Raw genomic sequence first — 17,456 nt, forward strand, 5'->3', positions numbered from 1 at the left:
AGGATCACGAGCAAGACGCCGACCAATGACATCCCACACATGTTCAATTGGCGACATATCCGGGGAACACGCAGGCCAAGGAAGAAGCTGTACCTGCTGCGCTGCAAAGAAGGATTTAACAATCCGAGCAGTATGAGGGCGGCGGGCATTGTCCTGTTGAAATACAGCGCCTGGCAAGCTTTGAAGGTAGGGAACAGCTTCGGGCTGTAGAACTTCACGGATATACCGGTTGCTGTTCAGACTGCCCACAATTCGTTGCAATTGAGATCGTCTATGATATGCTATGGCGCCCCAGACCATAACTCCGGGTGTTCGTCCACTGTGGCGTTCGATAATGCACTCCGGAAGGTGGCATTCACCGGCATAGCGTCTGACACGAATGCGGCCATCATGGTACCACAAATTAAAGCGGGATTCGTCAGAAAACACGACATGCTGCCAATCAGCACGCCAGTCTCTATGCTGATTGGCCCATTGTAGCCGCAGGCGGCGATGGTCGTGCGTTAGGGGGATCCTGTATAAAGGAGTCCGTGCGCGCAGTCCACACTGCAGCAGACGTCTACGAATTGATGAAGCACACAATGAAACACCTGTAGCTATTGACCACAGTGCTGCCAATTGTCTAGAGGAAGCTGTACGGTCCGTCCGCGCCATGCGGACCAGGTGTCTATCATCGCGAGCTGACGTCACATTTCGGGGTCCACTCCCGGATTTCCGAGTTGTCCGACACTCGTCCGTCCACTGCTTCCAAACGCGCATCACTGTGCTGCTGTTACGCTGCACACGAGAGGCTACTGCACGATACGACAATCCAGCTTCACGAAGGCCGATGATTCTCCCTCGTTCAAACTCTGTAAGTTGTTCAAATCTCGCTCTCTTTCGTCGACGAGGCATAAGTACAGATTGAGTTAACGTTTACCATTAGCAGATAACCACCGATAACCATACACGCCTCGCTACAGCCGTCTATTTATTCGGATCCATCAGCCGTTCAGAGGGCGCTGCTCAGCATACGCATGCGCTACGGATTTGCAATTCTAATCATTTGCATATCATGCGCTACTTTGCATTTCCTGAAAATTTCAGCTCACTCGCGTAAGTCCTTCATGGTGTTGCAATTTTCACAAACGTGAGTGTAATTTTTGATTCAATAAGTACTATTTTAAAAAAGAATAATTTGAACAATAAAATTATTGCCTATTTTGAGGATAACACAAATGCAAATTTTGGTGGAAAAGCTAAAAGAGGCATCGATAACGTTTTTACGAAACATAACGAACATTTGAACCAAAAATATATTGGAGTAGGTTGCGCAGCACACATTCTACACAATACTATTCAAACAGCATCTGACTTATTTCCAGTGGAAGCTGAAAATATTATTGCAAAAATTTATTCGTATTTCTATATATATACTGTGCGTGTTGAAAGTTTGAAGCATTTTTGTGAAAGCGTAGAAATCGAATATTAAAGAATTACTGGTTACAGCAAAACACGATGGCTAGCTCTTTTACCAGCTGTAGACAATATTTTAAAAATATACGAACCATTAAAATCATACTTTTCATCACAAGATAAATAAATGTACAAGAATATTGCAGTTCTTTTTTGAAAATGACACATCACAAATTTGGCTTCAGTTCATCCATAACCAAGCTATATTATTTCAATGCTTTGAAAATTATTGAAAGGGAAAAAATTTCAATTATGGAAGTGTCAAACGATATCAATAATTTAAAAACAAAATTGCGAAGAAGAAATGATAACGATTACGTTCCTTTAGTTATTCGGAAGGACATCACTAGGTTGGAAGAACAAGGTGCCATTAAACGACCTGATTTTCTGAAAGAAGTCAGAAATTTTTATAACAACTGCTTAGAATATCTTGAAGAACGGACAGTTCAGTTCGAGGATATAAAAAATTTTCATTGGGTGACATTAAAAAAGGAGATTTTATGGGAATATGTGGGAAAATCTTTTTAATATATTAGTAACCATTTTCCGAAAATTAATTGCGAAAATGATCTTTTTGATGAGGTGTCATTGGTAAAAAGATACGTTACTGATGAAAAAAATTAAATTTTGGTTGTCTGCAAATATGGAAACAGACAAAAAATGGACGGAATTATTTTTTCATTTTAAACATAATAAAACATTCCTTATGAAAATATTTTGAATATTGCAGAACACGTGCTATCCCTTCCAGGAACAAATATAGCAGCAAAATGTGTTTTTTCTAGTATCAATAAAATACGGACAACTGAAAAGACGCAGTTGAACATTAAAACTTTAAAATCTGTATTAAGCATAAAATATAATTTGACCAATTTATGAGAGAAATTTTATGACATTTTAATAAATGATCCGAATCTATTGCAAAGTATTTACTCGGATAAAAAATAGGACCGTGAAAGAAAATCCTTTTTTAAATAAAATTTTAAATTAATTAAAAAACATAATATTCAAATTATTTTTTACAGATACTTTTATATTTGCCAATAGTTAATAATAAATATAATTTTGTATATTAAGAGACAATAAAATAGATTTCTTTTTTAATTATTGGTCTGCTTTCATAACAAAATTACAATTCTCATTTCGTTCCCTTTGTCCCGTTTTGTCTCAATGAAAATGTGGTCACTTTAAAATAAGAGGCAGTATATTGTTTAATCGGTATATCAGTGGTTCTCAACCCCATGACCTCTTTTACCATTCATAGACAATCATCCCCCCCCCATCCTATCCAAATCTTGAAAAATGAATATACATTTATTTAAATTTAGATTATTTTTAATGTACTTTTTAAATTAAAAATGGAAAAGTATATAAAATCTTGATAAATAATAAAAATTTGAACAAAAATAGATTTTTATATTCATAAACTAAAATTAAATTCTTATTAGTACGTAAAAGATAAACCCCATTTCCCCCTGAACTAAAATTCTTCCCCCCCATCACTGATACAAAACCTTAGAATACGGCAATATGTACCTTTGCATTACGTACCTCGTGAGATATTTCTATATTTCTTGATCTGTTAAAAGTTAATCCTTCAAGAACCACTAACGGATATAGAGCAAATTACACTATGTTTGAAAATAACTACAGAGTCATAGAAAGGTTTAAATAAACCTTTTTATTTAAATAGAACTTAGAACATAAATGCACGTTCTTGTGCTAAAAATATCCCCCACAGCTCACAGTGATGCAACTAAAAGAACAGACAAATTCAATTTAAAACTTAGGCTAGTAGTCAAAGACGATACCGTTCCGTTTAAATCTCACAGTAAGCTGCCTCGGTAATTCTAACTGGAGTGTCAAAGTGAATTTATTGGCAGCAATTAATGCAAAGCCAAAACTTACAATTATCAAAGTTGGCAGAAACTTAAGATAATGTGCACACACAAGTCAGAAATATGATGTCTTAAACTCCAAAAACCTCAGTTTATTGGCCAACTTATTTACATTCTGATCAAGAAATGGAAAGGAAAAGAAATAGTAAAGACTGTAATTATAAATAACTGGCTAATTTAAATAATAATCTTACAACCTTATAACTAATATCAGTTGATCAATACAACATTAGGCGTTGAATTGGAGTATACGAGTCAAGTAAGTTGCTGATTTAATTTCTTCTGCTATATATGGCTATTAAATATTTGTTAATAATGTTGACGAATTTCTCACTGAAATAATTTTATTTCCTCACTGAATTCTTTCACCATGGCATATAAATGTTAACCTTAATTGACTTAATAATTCTGTAGTTAATAAGTTTTGTAGTGACCTCTTTAACACTACTTCCCAAGAATTTTCTTCCTGTTCTGCTATGTGGAATAAATCAAAATTGATCGTATATAGAGCTGAAGATCTTTTAAAAAATTACATGCTAAATCTTTATATGTAAAATTAAGGAAGGTTGAATACAAGAAACTTTAAATTCAATGTTCAGGAAAAGGTTTTATATCCTGGAAAGTTTTAATATATTTATTCAAAACCAACTGCTGACTAAATATCGAAAGAAAATTATTGATTTTGCTGCTCTGTTTCAAAATAATAGTATAGATACTGATGTGGAAATGTGAATATTAATTTGTTGCTTTAATAATAAAAAGAAACAATTACATCATATGTAGTAACAGTGTATGTATTAGTAATGTTATTTCATTACGCTAGCGAAGTGATTTTGCAACAAGGTGCAGTGATTTTTATTCATCCTCTATTTAATAAATTAATTAGGATATAAATTAAAGCCATTAGTTATAAAACTAAATCATGTTTCATGTGATGGAGGCAATACTTTTATGAAAGTTGCCCGACTAAAGCTAACCATTCTTAAAGGTACAGAATGTTTTACTCCGGAGCACCAGTTGGAAGTATCTGCCTTGGTATACGTTGAGCAGATTATATAATGGCAGCATCAATTTTGAAAGCGACTCTAGTGAATGCCCTTTTAGCCACTGACTAAAAGGAGGAAATAATGGTTAACCTATTTATAGCATGCATGTTTAGATCAATAACCATAACAAATAAATTTATACGACATAAGAGTTTCTACTTTTCTAACCTTTGTTTCTTTTCTTTGTTTTCTTACTTTCCTTTACACATTCTTTTTATTTAAAATTAAAAATCTCTTACTGGCACTAATTTCACCTTCTAGAAAATTACTAACTCACCTTCACCAATTTGTTTCGCTACTAAAGCTAAACTGGCAACCCTTAGGATCAGTTTTGAACCTAATGCTTCTGTTCTTTGCTTTGAAATTAATGCTTTGATTACAGTGTTCTAGTATAATTTCTAGAAGATTCTGTTGCTACATTTCAATTTCAATCTTACATTATGCAAAAAAAATTTTTACTTATTTATTTACATTATTCAAATTTGCAATTTTCTTCCTTTGGATGTGTTTAATAATTTTCACTACTGGATTGTTTCTTCGTCATCTGAGTAAGTTTTAAATTCATGTTCTCAGTTTATCATTTTTTTGAATTTTAATTTTTGTATTTCTACATGATTTCAATTTTAAATTCAGTAAAAATTATGTAATTTTACTCTTTTACTTGTTTTGAATTTACATGGAATTTTTACCCTACACTGGGGAGGACTTCAAAAATTTCAGATGAGCTGTAATAACTAAATACCTTAGAATAGGTCATCAGCTAATTTTGGATACAGAAGTGCAGTGGTTTTCAAGTGTTTAGGGGATTGTAATTTAGCCTGATGTATCCTCCTCCTGATAATGTTATACCAATTTGATTGAATTCCTCTTTTATTATTTCTGGTTTTGTATTTTGCTTCAGGTTTTTATAATTTTAGGTTTTAGTTTCATATTTCTTTAATTCTTTGCATATTTACAGGATATTTTGAAAATTCATGGTATTGAATTTCACTTCTTTTGAGTCTTTGTGTAAAACTGGTTCTAAATTTCTTACTTTTTGTCTATACTGATCGATTTTCAGCAGAATATTGCATGGAAATACTTCGAATAATTACTTTCTTAAATAATTTTGTGATATTATATGTATATATACACTGCTCGACATTGAAAATGCAACACCAAGAAGGAGTGGTCAGAAAGTGATGAAATTTGGGAAAAAAAACAGAGACAGCAAGCAGCAATACGTGACCTTTATTTCAAAATGATAGACAGAATAGAGAGCGACAACGGCGTTGGTTATGTAGAATGTAGGACCGTTGCGGACAGCGATGCACGAAGAAACATGTCTAGGCATAAGAGTGCGGATGGTGTCCTGAGGGATGGCTCTCCATTACCTTTCAATCATTTGCCACAGTTCGTCTTCTGAACAAGGCAGGGGCAGAGTCTGCAAACGGCGTCCAATCACAACCCACATATGTTCGATTGGTGACAGGTCAGGAGAGTACGGTGGCCAGGGAAGCATCTGTATACCTTGCACAGCATGTTGGCAGATGCGAGCACTGTGTGATCGGACGCTATCCTGCTGAAAATTGCATTAGGCAGCCCCTGAAGGTAGGGGATTGCCACCGGCCACAGTGCATTATCCAAGTATCGTTGGGCCATCATAGTGCCCTGAATACGAACTAGAGGTGACCTGGAATCGTAGGCAATAGCACCCCAAACCATTATGCCACTTTCTCGCACGGTGGGGCGTTCCACAGTTACTGCCGGATTAGATCTGTCTCCACGTCCGACGCCACACACGTATGCAGCGACTGTCACTGGATAAACAGAAGCGTGACTCAACTGAGAACACGACGTATCGCCATTCTGTCATCCACATCGCTCTTGTCCGGCACTATTCTAAACATTGGTGTCTATACTGTGGGGTCAATGGCAGTCTTCTTAACGGATGCCGTGAGTGCAGGCCACGTTCAACCAATAGTCAGGAAATAATTCTGGTCGACACGGGAACATCCAGGGTATCTTGCACATGCTGCAGAATCGCGGTACAAGTGACTTGCGGGACCGCCACAGCTTGTCGGCGGATGCATCGATCCAGACGTGCTGACATCAGTCTGGCTGCACCTGCACCCCTCCTTCTTCCCATATTTCCTTGTTCCAACCAAATTCGCCATAGCCGATGCACCATGCTCGCATCCATGTGGGTATCAGCTGCGATTTGACGTAAATACCAACCCGCGTCTATCTGCTGGAAGTGCCTTCATTAACGGCGGCCTGCAATTCTCTCCTATTACACGTATCCTCCGGGATAAAACCCAACTTTCTTCAATAATTCATCTGGCAGAAATAAAGACACGAATATTGCCCATTCTGCACGTTCCTTCCCTTATATCTTACTTCACGTGCGTCGGAGAGCTGAGCATTTCACATCATTCGCATGACTCAATGACGTGCGTCTACTCTAAAATTTGCATAAATTTCCAGCCACTCCTTATTGGTGTTGCATTTTCAATGTCCAGCAGTGTATTTTATAATTCAATCAGCATTCAGAGACGGATATATATATATATGTAATGTTGATTGCAATAAAAAAGGAATTTCACAACTAGATGTTATAGCAGGGTCATATACAGTCAAAAGTCATTAATTCGGACACCTATAATCCGGTTCTCAAAGCTACAAACTTTCTGCGCATGCATCGCGTTGACGCATGCGCGTAAGACCTTTACGGCTGCGCATATGCGTGTGCGCATAATATAATAAGTTTACACATGCGCATTTAATGTATAATGGACAGTATACGCTAAAATTATCTAATTATTTATTTCAGTTAATGTTGCAGATTGCGTTGTTCCTTAATCTTCGAATTGGATCCGGCTTATTATTTTTTGCAGACTGTTAGAGCAATTTTATAAAAGTAAGCTTGAACTTTCGATTATGTCAAATAGAATTTCCGATGCTGGAGCTCCCAAAGGATCTATAAAGCAAAAGTATGTTTCGATGTCCATCAGCGGGGGGGGGGGGGCAGAGAAATGCAGTGGCGCGCAATGAATTGGAAGTTGATCTGTCAGTTATCCTTATCTTCAGGGCAGATGTTTTTATTTTATTTGGCTTATAATTCCTTACTAAATGTAGCATTTCATCTCAATGTACTCAGTCTTTGATATGATTTAAATCAAATTCCTTGTCATTATAATTCGCTTCTGATAGTGAAGAAAGTGACACAGAGGTTACTGAAAACGAAAGAATTTCGATTGACAAATTAGTCAGTATTCTCGACACAGCAATTGTAGGACTTGAACAACGGAACTTTGTAACCGAACAAGAAATTATGTCTGTTTATAGAATTAAAGAGAAAGTATTATCACATAAAACAAAGCAACTTAAACAAAACTCATTGAAATAAATGTTTAATAAAGTAAACAAATAAATATTAAGTTTCTTTTTTTTTTTTTTTTTTTTTTTTTTTTGTAAATTTGGATACCCTTTAGATCATAATTGTTCTTTATTTCATAAATTACGGTTTCATATTTTAATTTTATAATTTCTGCATGCAATCTTACCAGATTTAAACTGATGATCTATAATCCGGAATCGCCGAAGTCCCGACGAGTCCGGATTAACGATTTTTGACTGAATATATTTTTTATCATATTCTAGCAAGCTACACATATATATATATATACACACACACACACATATATATATATATATATATATATATATATACACACACACACACACACACACACTGAAGAGCCAAAACATTATGACTACCTACTTAATAACGAGTTGTGCGATCTTCGGCCTGCAAAACAACTGCAACTCACCTTCAAATGGATGCCTCAAGTAGTTTAATTCTTGGTAGATGACTAAGACAGGTTTTATCAAATATCTAAGCAGAGGTAATGCAAAGTCGAAATATTCCGAACTGACGGTGTTTGAGCTCTGAGCTGCCGCTCCATGACGTTCCAAATGTGCTTTATCCGGTTATGATAAGGCATGTTAGGTGGCCAAGACATTAACTGGGATTCATCCTTATCCTCCTCGAACCATTTCAACACCATTCAAACCTTGTGACATGGGGCATTATCCTGCTGGAAGATTCCATTTCAAGTTAGGAACACAGATGCCATGTAAGGATGCAACTGATCCACAACTACGTTCAGTTAGTCTGCGGCTTTCATGGTCTATTCTATAAGAACTAAGAGTTCTTATAGCCGCTTATGAGAACATTCCTCATGCATAATACCACCTCCAACAGCCTCTGTATGACCTACTGTTCGAGGCAGGGGCAACTGTTCATCTAGAAGGCAGCATATCCTAATATGACCATCAATGTGAAGAACAAGAAACTGTGATTCATCCGACAAGGCAATTGTCTTAGCTTTGGTCCAGTCTTGATGTTCCCAGATCCAACAATGTGTCCACTGAACTGTATGCTCCAAAACTCTTTTACTAGGGCTTGCATTGTACTGGGCTATCAGTTGAGCCACTGACTGATGCTGATTTTGCTGTACCAAGTGAGAAATTCTACAGCATCTTTTTTCCCTTGATCACACATGAACGTCCAACACCTTGGCATCTACTGCTGGTTTCACTATCATTTATCCACTTTACATAAATACTATCAACAGCAAATCATGAACAACCTACCAGTAGTGCAGTTTCAAAGATACTCATTCTGTGTCTTCAGCCCATTACAATTTACTCTCTATTAAATTAGCTTAGATCAGCAGCCCTGCTCATCACTCACAAAAGTAAGAGCAAGAATGATTCCTTACCTTCCCCAGCAGCAGCTTTGTTGCTGGTTGTATGGAGAAATTCCATTTCCCCATGAAAAGTCAGGATTTTTCCATGCAATCAGCAATGACTCTTCTGTTTTATTTTACTATTTCACTTTTTAATTTACACTGCTGTTTCTTTATTCATTCCAATTTTATTTTTGCAATAGTGCATATGATTTCAAAAATGCTTTCTTAATTGCCAATATTTACCATAACAGAACACTTTTGTATTCTAAATTTCACTTCTAATTTTCTAGGAGATAATTTCCTTTATTTTTGCATAACTGTATTGAAGTTTTTGCAGAAATTGCACAAGACTTTACTTTTTAATCACTCTGAATAAAATTTCAAATAAATAAATAAATTCATTCATTCATACATTCACACATCACAAAAAATCCCTTTTGAATTCATTTTAAATCCATTTTACAATCCATTTTGGGAAAAAAAAATAGTCCTTTTTTGTGTCTGTACATTATGCATTATATCTCTATATTATGCAAAAAATATCCAAATGGATTTGGGAATGGTGAAAATGGAAATTTCTACTGAAACGCAATAGCCATAATATTTTGCAATTACAATACTTCCTTTGCTTCACACAAGGACAAAAAAGGAAAATTAGATACATAGGCTGTCCTATAAATATTAATACAACTTTCAAGCGCAGGTAGAGCCCGTCAGAAGGACTGAGAATTGCATAGAAACCCCATAATTGCAAGCATCACCATACACCTTTAAGGGCTGCTGTTCACAAGGGCTCTTGATGGGAGATAACTGATTTTTCTTTATTCGAGCAGTAGTCACCTTAAGAAGAGTATCTAACATTATAGAAACAGGGAGACAGCACACATGCATTTAGTGTATGGATTGGCTGACGACAATGAGGAAGCAGTTCAACGAGTGTATTGAGAATGGTTCCCACAAAAGAGATATACTGGACCACCATTTATTTACGAATGCATATCACAATTTGTGTGAATATGGGTCTTAATGAGCAGTTCGCATATGACGGCAGGCAACAAGTGGACTCTTATGCCCTACATGGAACATTAATGTCTTGGATACTGTAGAGAGTAATCTGGGTATTATTATATGTGCTTTTGCAGCTGCCACAGGAGAATCACAGAATAGCATACATTACATTTTACAAGCCGAATCCTTACACGTATATCATCTCCAAAGCCACTGCTCCTCATAGAAGATCCTATACACATGTGTTTTGTGCAACGATATCTCCAACAATGTCCCTACGATGTTTATTTCCTATTTGTGCTTTGTTTACTATAAATGTATTTCACACGGGATGGTGTTCTTAACCAATACCGTGTACACCGTGCACAAAAAAAAGGGGGGAAGTTCTATATCTTCCATTCTACTGGGCCAGCTAACAAAGTTTAACTTGTGTTTTTCATGTCTCGAAAATGCGATTTATGATATTTATCATATAATGTACATACTTTTTTCAAACATAGGTATTTTGACACAGACTTTTTCTCAAAACGCATACTAATTTTTTTCAAGATTTTGATTCTACAACTTGAATTTTGCCGAACTGCCAGGTTTCGTAAAATTTGCATCAGTGGATTTTAAAAAATTAGGTCTAAAAATTTTAGTTCCTCAATGTTAATTGAATTTGGTATTATTTACTAACATCTCTTTTTTATATTACTCAATTTCTTCTTTCACAATTTCCAATTTAGGTTCAATAAAAATAAAATTCGCATATACTTTATGGTTTACTTTTAAAATTTATGTCTTTTAGTAACTTTTATAAATTTTTTAAAACATTTTTTAATTATAGCATTAATAATTTTTACATCACCTTAAACTAGCTGTATTTCTAGGCATGCCTGCAAAAAATTAGTTTATTTAAAATTTTCCACGATGTATGTGAACTTATACACTGGAGCATTTTGAAATTTGGAATGTTTGCTACAAGTGATAATAATGCCAAATGTGTTTTATGCACTTTTGTTAAAACTATTTCAAAGACTGAACGAGGAGCTCAAGCGACCTCCATGGAGTGAGACTGCATGATGCTTAGCATTACATTTCAGTGAATGTTTGGGATCATTTGGTCGGTGATTGCTTGGTTCTGCCTTACCTGTTACCATCATCTATGACACCAAATTGTCTCATCTTTTTGGAACATGAGCAACCAGGTTTACTTCAATTTGCGCCACAAAATGCGAGATGCAACATGTGGTTTCAACATGACAAGGTACCTTCTCATTATGCAAGATGTGTTTGGGGGCATCCGAGAATGTTGTGTGGTCTATGATGGTCTGGCTGTGGTGGACCCAAAGCCTGGTCCCCATGTTCTCTGGATCCCAGAGATAGCATGGTGTGAGGGTCTGCAAGCACTTAAAAACTGTTATGTATGAAACACTGTTGAGTCTGAAATGGATCTGGATGAAAAAATTGTTTTCACTGCTGCAGATATTCAAGCAAATCCAGACATTTTTAACCATGTATACCAATCTACAGTCCATTGCTGTAGTGCACGCATTGCTTGCAATGGCAGAAACTATTAACATGTTTTTTAATATTTTGAACCATCTTCTACCACAGCATATATAATATGTTGTTATTGTTACCAATCTCACTTGTCTGACAAAGGTTAACACTAGCCCACAAAATTAATCGTGCCAAGGAATCAAATGTGCTTTTCTTTGACAAGAGCCTTGAGCACAATATAGGTGACAGCTCAACTTTAGCTCAGTTCCACCCCTAATTTTGAGGAAGAACACCCCATGGGGAATGGGTGTGAGGGGTCTGCCACAATCATATTTCCTATCAACAACCTCTCAAGAAGACTTTCGAGTAGTTACATATTTAGAATGCCCCCATGCTGTGCAGACATTATACATTTACAAACATCCATGCCATCTCTGGAATTTAAAACTGGGCACTTTGGTTTGGCAGTCAAACTCATTAACCATTATCCTAGTTGGGTGGCATATGCAACATTTATAAGCAATATATACTTCTGTCTGTATCACTTTATATCTTATATCTCTAATACCACTGCTGCATGACGTTTCCATTCAGAGGTTCCCATGCAATTCTCAATCCTTTTCATGTGCTCTACCTCCCCTTAAAGTCTATACTAATATTTATGGGGCACTCTGTATAATACTACTGCTAGGAGATACAGAAAGTTATTGACAGCTGGAAAAACTACTCCTGTATCATATTAATTATAAACATTCTGAGTAGCAAACAATGGAAGAAAATTTTACCTGTCTTAACAAGCTCCATTAATTTTCCTTCATCCATAAGTTCCTCATGTTGTTTTGGATCATTCAGTATTTCTTCCCATTTAATAGCAGCAGATTTAATGCATGGTGTGATTTCTTCATAGTTAAGTTTCATACGCTTGTATGATGCAGCATCTTGATTAACTATCATAAAGAAAATTAATCATTATATGCATACAAAACGCAATGAACAGCTTAATGGATAAAAAAATGAAGTAGAGAAATTGAATACAGCTAAAACTGAGGTTTCCTTTCTCAAATGTGTATTTGCAAGAAATTGAGCAACTTTAAAGATTAAAACAGATAAATTACATAAAGATGTCCATAACATTATAGTCATTTTCTGAAAAAAGAATAAAAAGCATAAAGCAATATGCTAGTATTTAACAAGGTGACTTGCAAACTAATTTCGATGCAAAAATACTGCACTTGTGTAAGCCTTTAGTTATCAAGTCATGTCTCACTCTTGAACTCAGAAAATCAATAATAAATATAAATGGTGGGTTTCATTTACACTTTGATGACTTTGACAAACTTCTTCAGTTTTAATCAAATGTTATTACCATTTCTCCCTGGACTATTATGAACTAAATCAAATAGCCAAATATATGCACATTATTTTAGTACAGAGGGTAAAGAAGATAACAAAATTACTGAATTGCTATTCTTATTGTTATTTATTCATCTGACATGAATCAGAATCTAAATCAAGTCCACAAGTTCACCATGGCTAAGAGGAAGACAGCACCTGTTATTGGGCAGGATCTTGGACATCTTTTAGGTGATCGTAAAGTTTTCACTGGAACCATTCCAATTTTGATTGAGAACAGCCTAGGGAATGGAATAGAAAGTTCCAATTTCCAACCACCAATCACTCAAGGGATCTTTTGGTTTGACAAATTCTTAACTGCCCCCAAGCTACAAAGGCATGACACATATGCAAAGATTTATGCCTTCTTCGAGATCTGAATGTGCGCCTTATGCTATTGCAGCAGTTTCCATTAACAACCATTTTCAGCAGAGTTAAATATTTGAAGGAATTCTGATGTCAACCATTTTCATATTACTGCATAACATAATTTTAAGGAAAATGAGAAAATTGAAATTAAGATTACACAAGAATGGGTAATGCATGAAAATGAATTATTTTGGAAAGAACTAAAGAATGGAAACTAAAGAAAAATTACATGTATATATGAATATACTTGAATGCATTCAAACATAACATGAAATGATAAATAAACAAAATACTAAAGCAATAGAAAATTAATTTGAATTTGAAGCTTTGTTTTCTAAACAACATATGGTAATCTACTATGATCACAGAACCATATTATTATGCAAAAGAAAATATCAACATCATGTAAATTATTTCAAAGTTAGGTCGTTAAATTTCAATACCAAAAATAAAAGTGTAAAATGTATGCAAAGTAAATATGGTGTAAAAACATCACACAAAATTTACGGTATTGTGGTCATTAATAACTTTTTACATTTGAAATAAACATGAAAAAAGTTTAAGACTCGAATCACAGCAAAAAAGGGTTAATTTTGCACATGGAAATAATTAAAGATAATGAAAATACATAGGTCAAATATCAGATTCTCAAAACCCGTACTTAATTATGAATTCCCAATATAAAACATTAATGTGGCCATAAACAGATACAGAGATATACTGGACAACAAAAATTAAAGAATAAATTGCAATATGTAACTTGACACAGAAATATCAATTAGATATTCTATGAAAGTAAATACATATGCTGATTTAAAATTTCAGAAGTTGAAATGATATATTTGTGCTTTTATTCATGCACAGAATAAGAAAACAAGAATAAATTATGATTTTATAAGAATTTTGATATCGTTAAACACGCCTTAGACATATCAGTTAAAAGAATGTTAGCAGTAATCAGGGCTTGGTAAACTGCAAGCTGGTCAGCAGCAGTTAGGCATGTCTAAAGGCTTATTCAAAAACTTGCCATTTCAAGGATACAAAGGCATTTCTTATTGCTAGAAATGTTACTCACCATATATCAAGATCATCTAAAGGCTATCGCTGCATCAGAACACCATTATCTGTTTTAGTGGGAAGCTGGTATCACTGTCCATCTACATTACCACTTAATTACAAGGCAACCAATGACTTACATGCCCCTTTCAGTGAAGAGAGTTAAAAATGCAATTCCTTGCATTGCTTATAATGACACAATTAATGTAATAATTTGTGTCTTTTAATTTCTGATTAAATTTAAATACTGATTTTCAATTTACTTTCACCTGGAGTGAATCTAAACATACAACTATTCATAAAATATCCATGAAAGATCTAATTTTATGACTCTGATTTACTGTTCTGAAGAAAAAAACATGATAAATAAATGCAAAATCTGCACATTCACAACAGAGGCTCTACGGCCAGCCAAAGGTATAAAGACGATATGCTATATCATCTTTGTACCCAGCCAAGTTTCTATGGAGGCTGAAGGCAGTTTTGCCTTACAACCAACATTACCCAGACTAGTAGAAAGATGAATGTCTTCACAGTAAGGATTTCAATCGCTCAGACAGACATGCACATTCACCAGATCTCAGTCCAGTCAAACATATATATCTAGGATGTCTCAAGCTGCAAAGTTCTTACATGGCAGCACTTCCTCCAAATCTGCTTTTATAGGAAAGAGAAAAGAGAAGGAAGAAAAAAGCAAAGAAAAGATAAAAAGAGAAAGTCCTACAAAATATTATTTATAGACTAATTTTACAGAATTTCATTCACAGTCTCCTACAAGATGTTATTTATAGTCTAATTCTACAAGATTTCATTCCTAGTCTGACTCTACATTGCCTGCATACTAGTTTCTGATCGTATGCAATATCAACTGTTTATATCCATGATAGAAATATCATTATCTGCCAATTTCATAGTCATGAATATAATCATGCATTAAACATTTCTACTACACAGCACGTAAACAGCAAAATCTATCATTATGATGAAGCTAAAATAGAAGATGCTCCTTTTCACAGAACACGAGCAATTTTAAATTTCTGTGTTGCTCCTTAATTTTGTGTCACAAGATATTTGTTAAAGATAATAACATTTAAATTGTTACTAACCTTGCAAATTTTTGTTTTCCTTTTCCATTCTTATCAATAGAATTTGTTCAATTATTGCCTTTCTCCACAAAGCACGTAATTCTTCTTTAGTTTTTTTCCTTTCCCTTTTTGGTACTTTTTCTCCTGGACTCTCAGTTTCATGGTTCCTTTCATGATCATCTGAAAAATTATTTTAATGCTTCTTTAATTTACAGTAAATATACAAAACTCTACATGAGAAAATACTAGAAATTTAAAAGAAAAAATTTTTTGTTGAAAGAAAACTAAATTTTTATGTTAATTTTAAACTAAAATTAACATAAACTAAAACTAACATTCACACATAATTAAATTTTTATTTCCTTAAGATGGAAAAATTCCACACATTGGGTTACAAACTTATTAGAAATAAAGCAAATACACTTCACTTGTAGGTATTGTATACAGTAGAGTAAACATAATTCTTTAATTTAGTAAAATGCTTCTATTTTACACAAAATTTAAAATCTTTACATAATAAACACAAAATAAAACGCCGTTTACCATGAATATTTGTTTGCACTCGGTGAAATATTGCTTGTCGCCAAGACCCCTTTGGGCCTGAATCATCTTGTTCTGGTGTTTGTGGCTTTATTTGCCCACTCTTCATGAATCTGAAATAACACATTATGAATTCACATATATTAGTTCGAAAGATAACAATGATGTTTTTGATGTCAAACAAAATCAAATAGGTTCAGACAACAATGACCTTGCCACAATAAAAACCTGAATATGAGATTATTACAGCATTTCAAACATAAGCACTGCAACAATTCTCTGCTCACAGTTTCTGTATTAAGATTTCATCACAGTCCCACTTTTCTAGACATAAGATAACGCAAGAACTATCAAAACTAAAGAATACCAAAACAAAAGATACAAATTTCTATTTCATTCAGATCTAAATTTCAAATTTAAATCTGAATGAAACAGAGAATATATAATAATGATGGCTAAAATTTTTTTTCTATTTTTTAGAGGATGGCATGTCAGTACAGTATTCTAAATATTAAAAAAATGTACCCAAAATCCTCCCCCCCCCCAAAGGAAGATTTTTCATATATCTTTACATCTTCCCCAATGTAGTTAAATTATAGAAGTCATAAAATTTCAGTTCATTCAAAATTATGTCACTATCTCATTCAATTTCTAGCATTTTGCAGATATAAATATATCGTTAAAATTTATAGAAAGTCTTCGATTGATGGTAAACTTTTTTTTTTAATGTTATAAATATGCAAGTGCAAACATTATACATTAGCATTTCTAATTAAATGTACTTAATATTAACAAGCATATCTGCTGTACATAAAACATTCATATACACAAACAGTTCAAGTTAAAATTTATGACAGTGCAAATCCTGCACTTTCAATATAACTTATTTTATTAAAATATTGCCTGCATACTATTAAAATATTGCCTGCATACTATTAAAATAAGCCCTTTGTGAAAGTTCTATTTTTTTTTCAAAATTAATAATGTACGAATTGTATAAATTAACTGAATGGTCATAAAGATATTATTTTTTGAAAGAATGATATAAAGGTTAAAAGTCTGCAATGAAATATTTTGTTCTCATTTCATACCAAAGTCACAGATTTTAAATATTTCCAAATAAAAATCCTGCAGCATAGCTAATCCATATCTTAACTTTGAGAACATTTTGGTATGTACTGCATGCAGGTATTTCAATACATTTGCATGAATGAATGAGTATTTTATTAATGAATATTTTAAGACAAAATTAATTAACAAACAGTTATTCACATTAATTATAAACATACATTCATAATGAGAAAGCGTAATCACTAAAAGGAGTTAGTGTTTGAAAAAACACATATTAAATACAATAAAATTTAACAAATAGCAGGTGTTTGATAA

General features: G+C 34.1%; 1 protein-coding gene across 1 annotated transcript in view; it reads right to left on the reverse strand.

Annotated features, from left to right (window-relative positions):
• LOC118184243 (TBC1 domain family member 1-like) overlaps positions 1-17,456 on the reverse strand; it is a 335,166-nt gene that overhangs the window by 158,571 nt on the left and 159,139 nt on the right. Inside the window, exons 12-14 of the mRNA XM_085809767.1 lie at positions 16,074-16,183; positions 15,552-15,710; positions 12,414-12,575 (exon numbers count right to left, since the gene is read on the reverse strand). Coding sequence (XP_085665893.1) covers positions 12,414-12,575; positions 15,552-15,710; positions 16,074-16,183 — 431 coding nt within the window. The remainder of the gene's footprint in view (positions 1-12,413; positions 12,576-15,551; positions 15,711-16,073; positions 16,184-17,456) is intronic.

The sequence above is a fragment of the Stegodyphus dumicola genome, chromosome X2 (genome assembly GCF_044657685.1).
Source record: "Stegodyphus dumicola isolate Sdum_Otavi_A_Nest chromosome X2, ASM4465768v1".
NCBI classification, from domain to species: Eukaryota; Metazoa; Arthropoda; class Arachnida; order Araneae; family Eresidae; genus Stegodyphus; species Stegodyphus dumicola.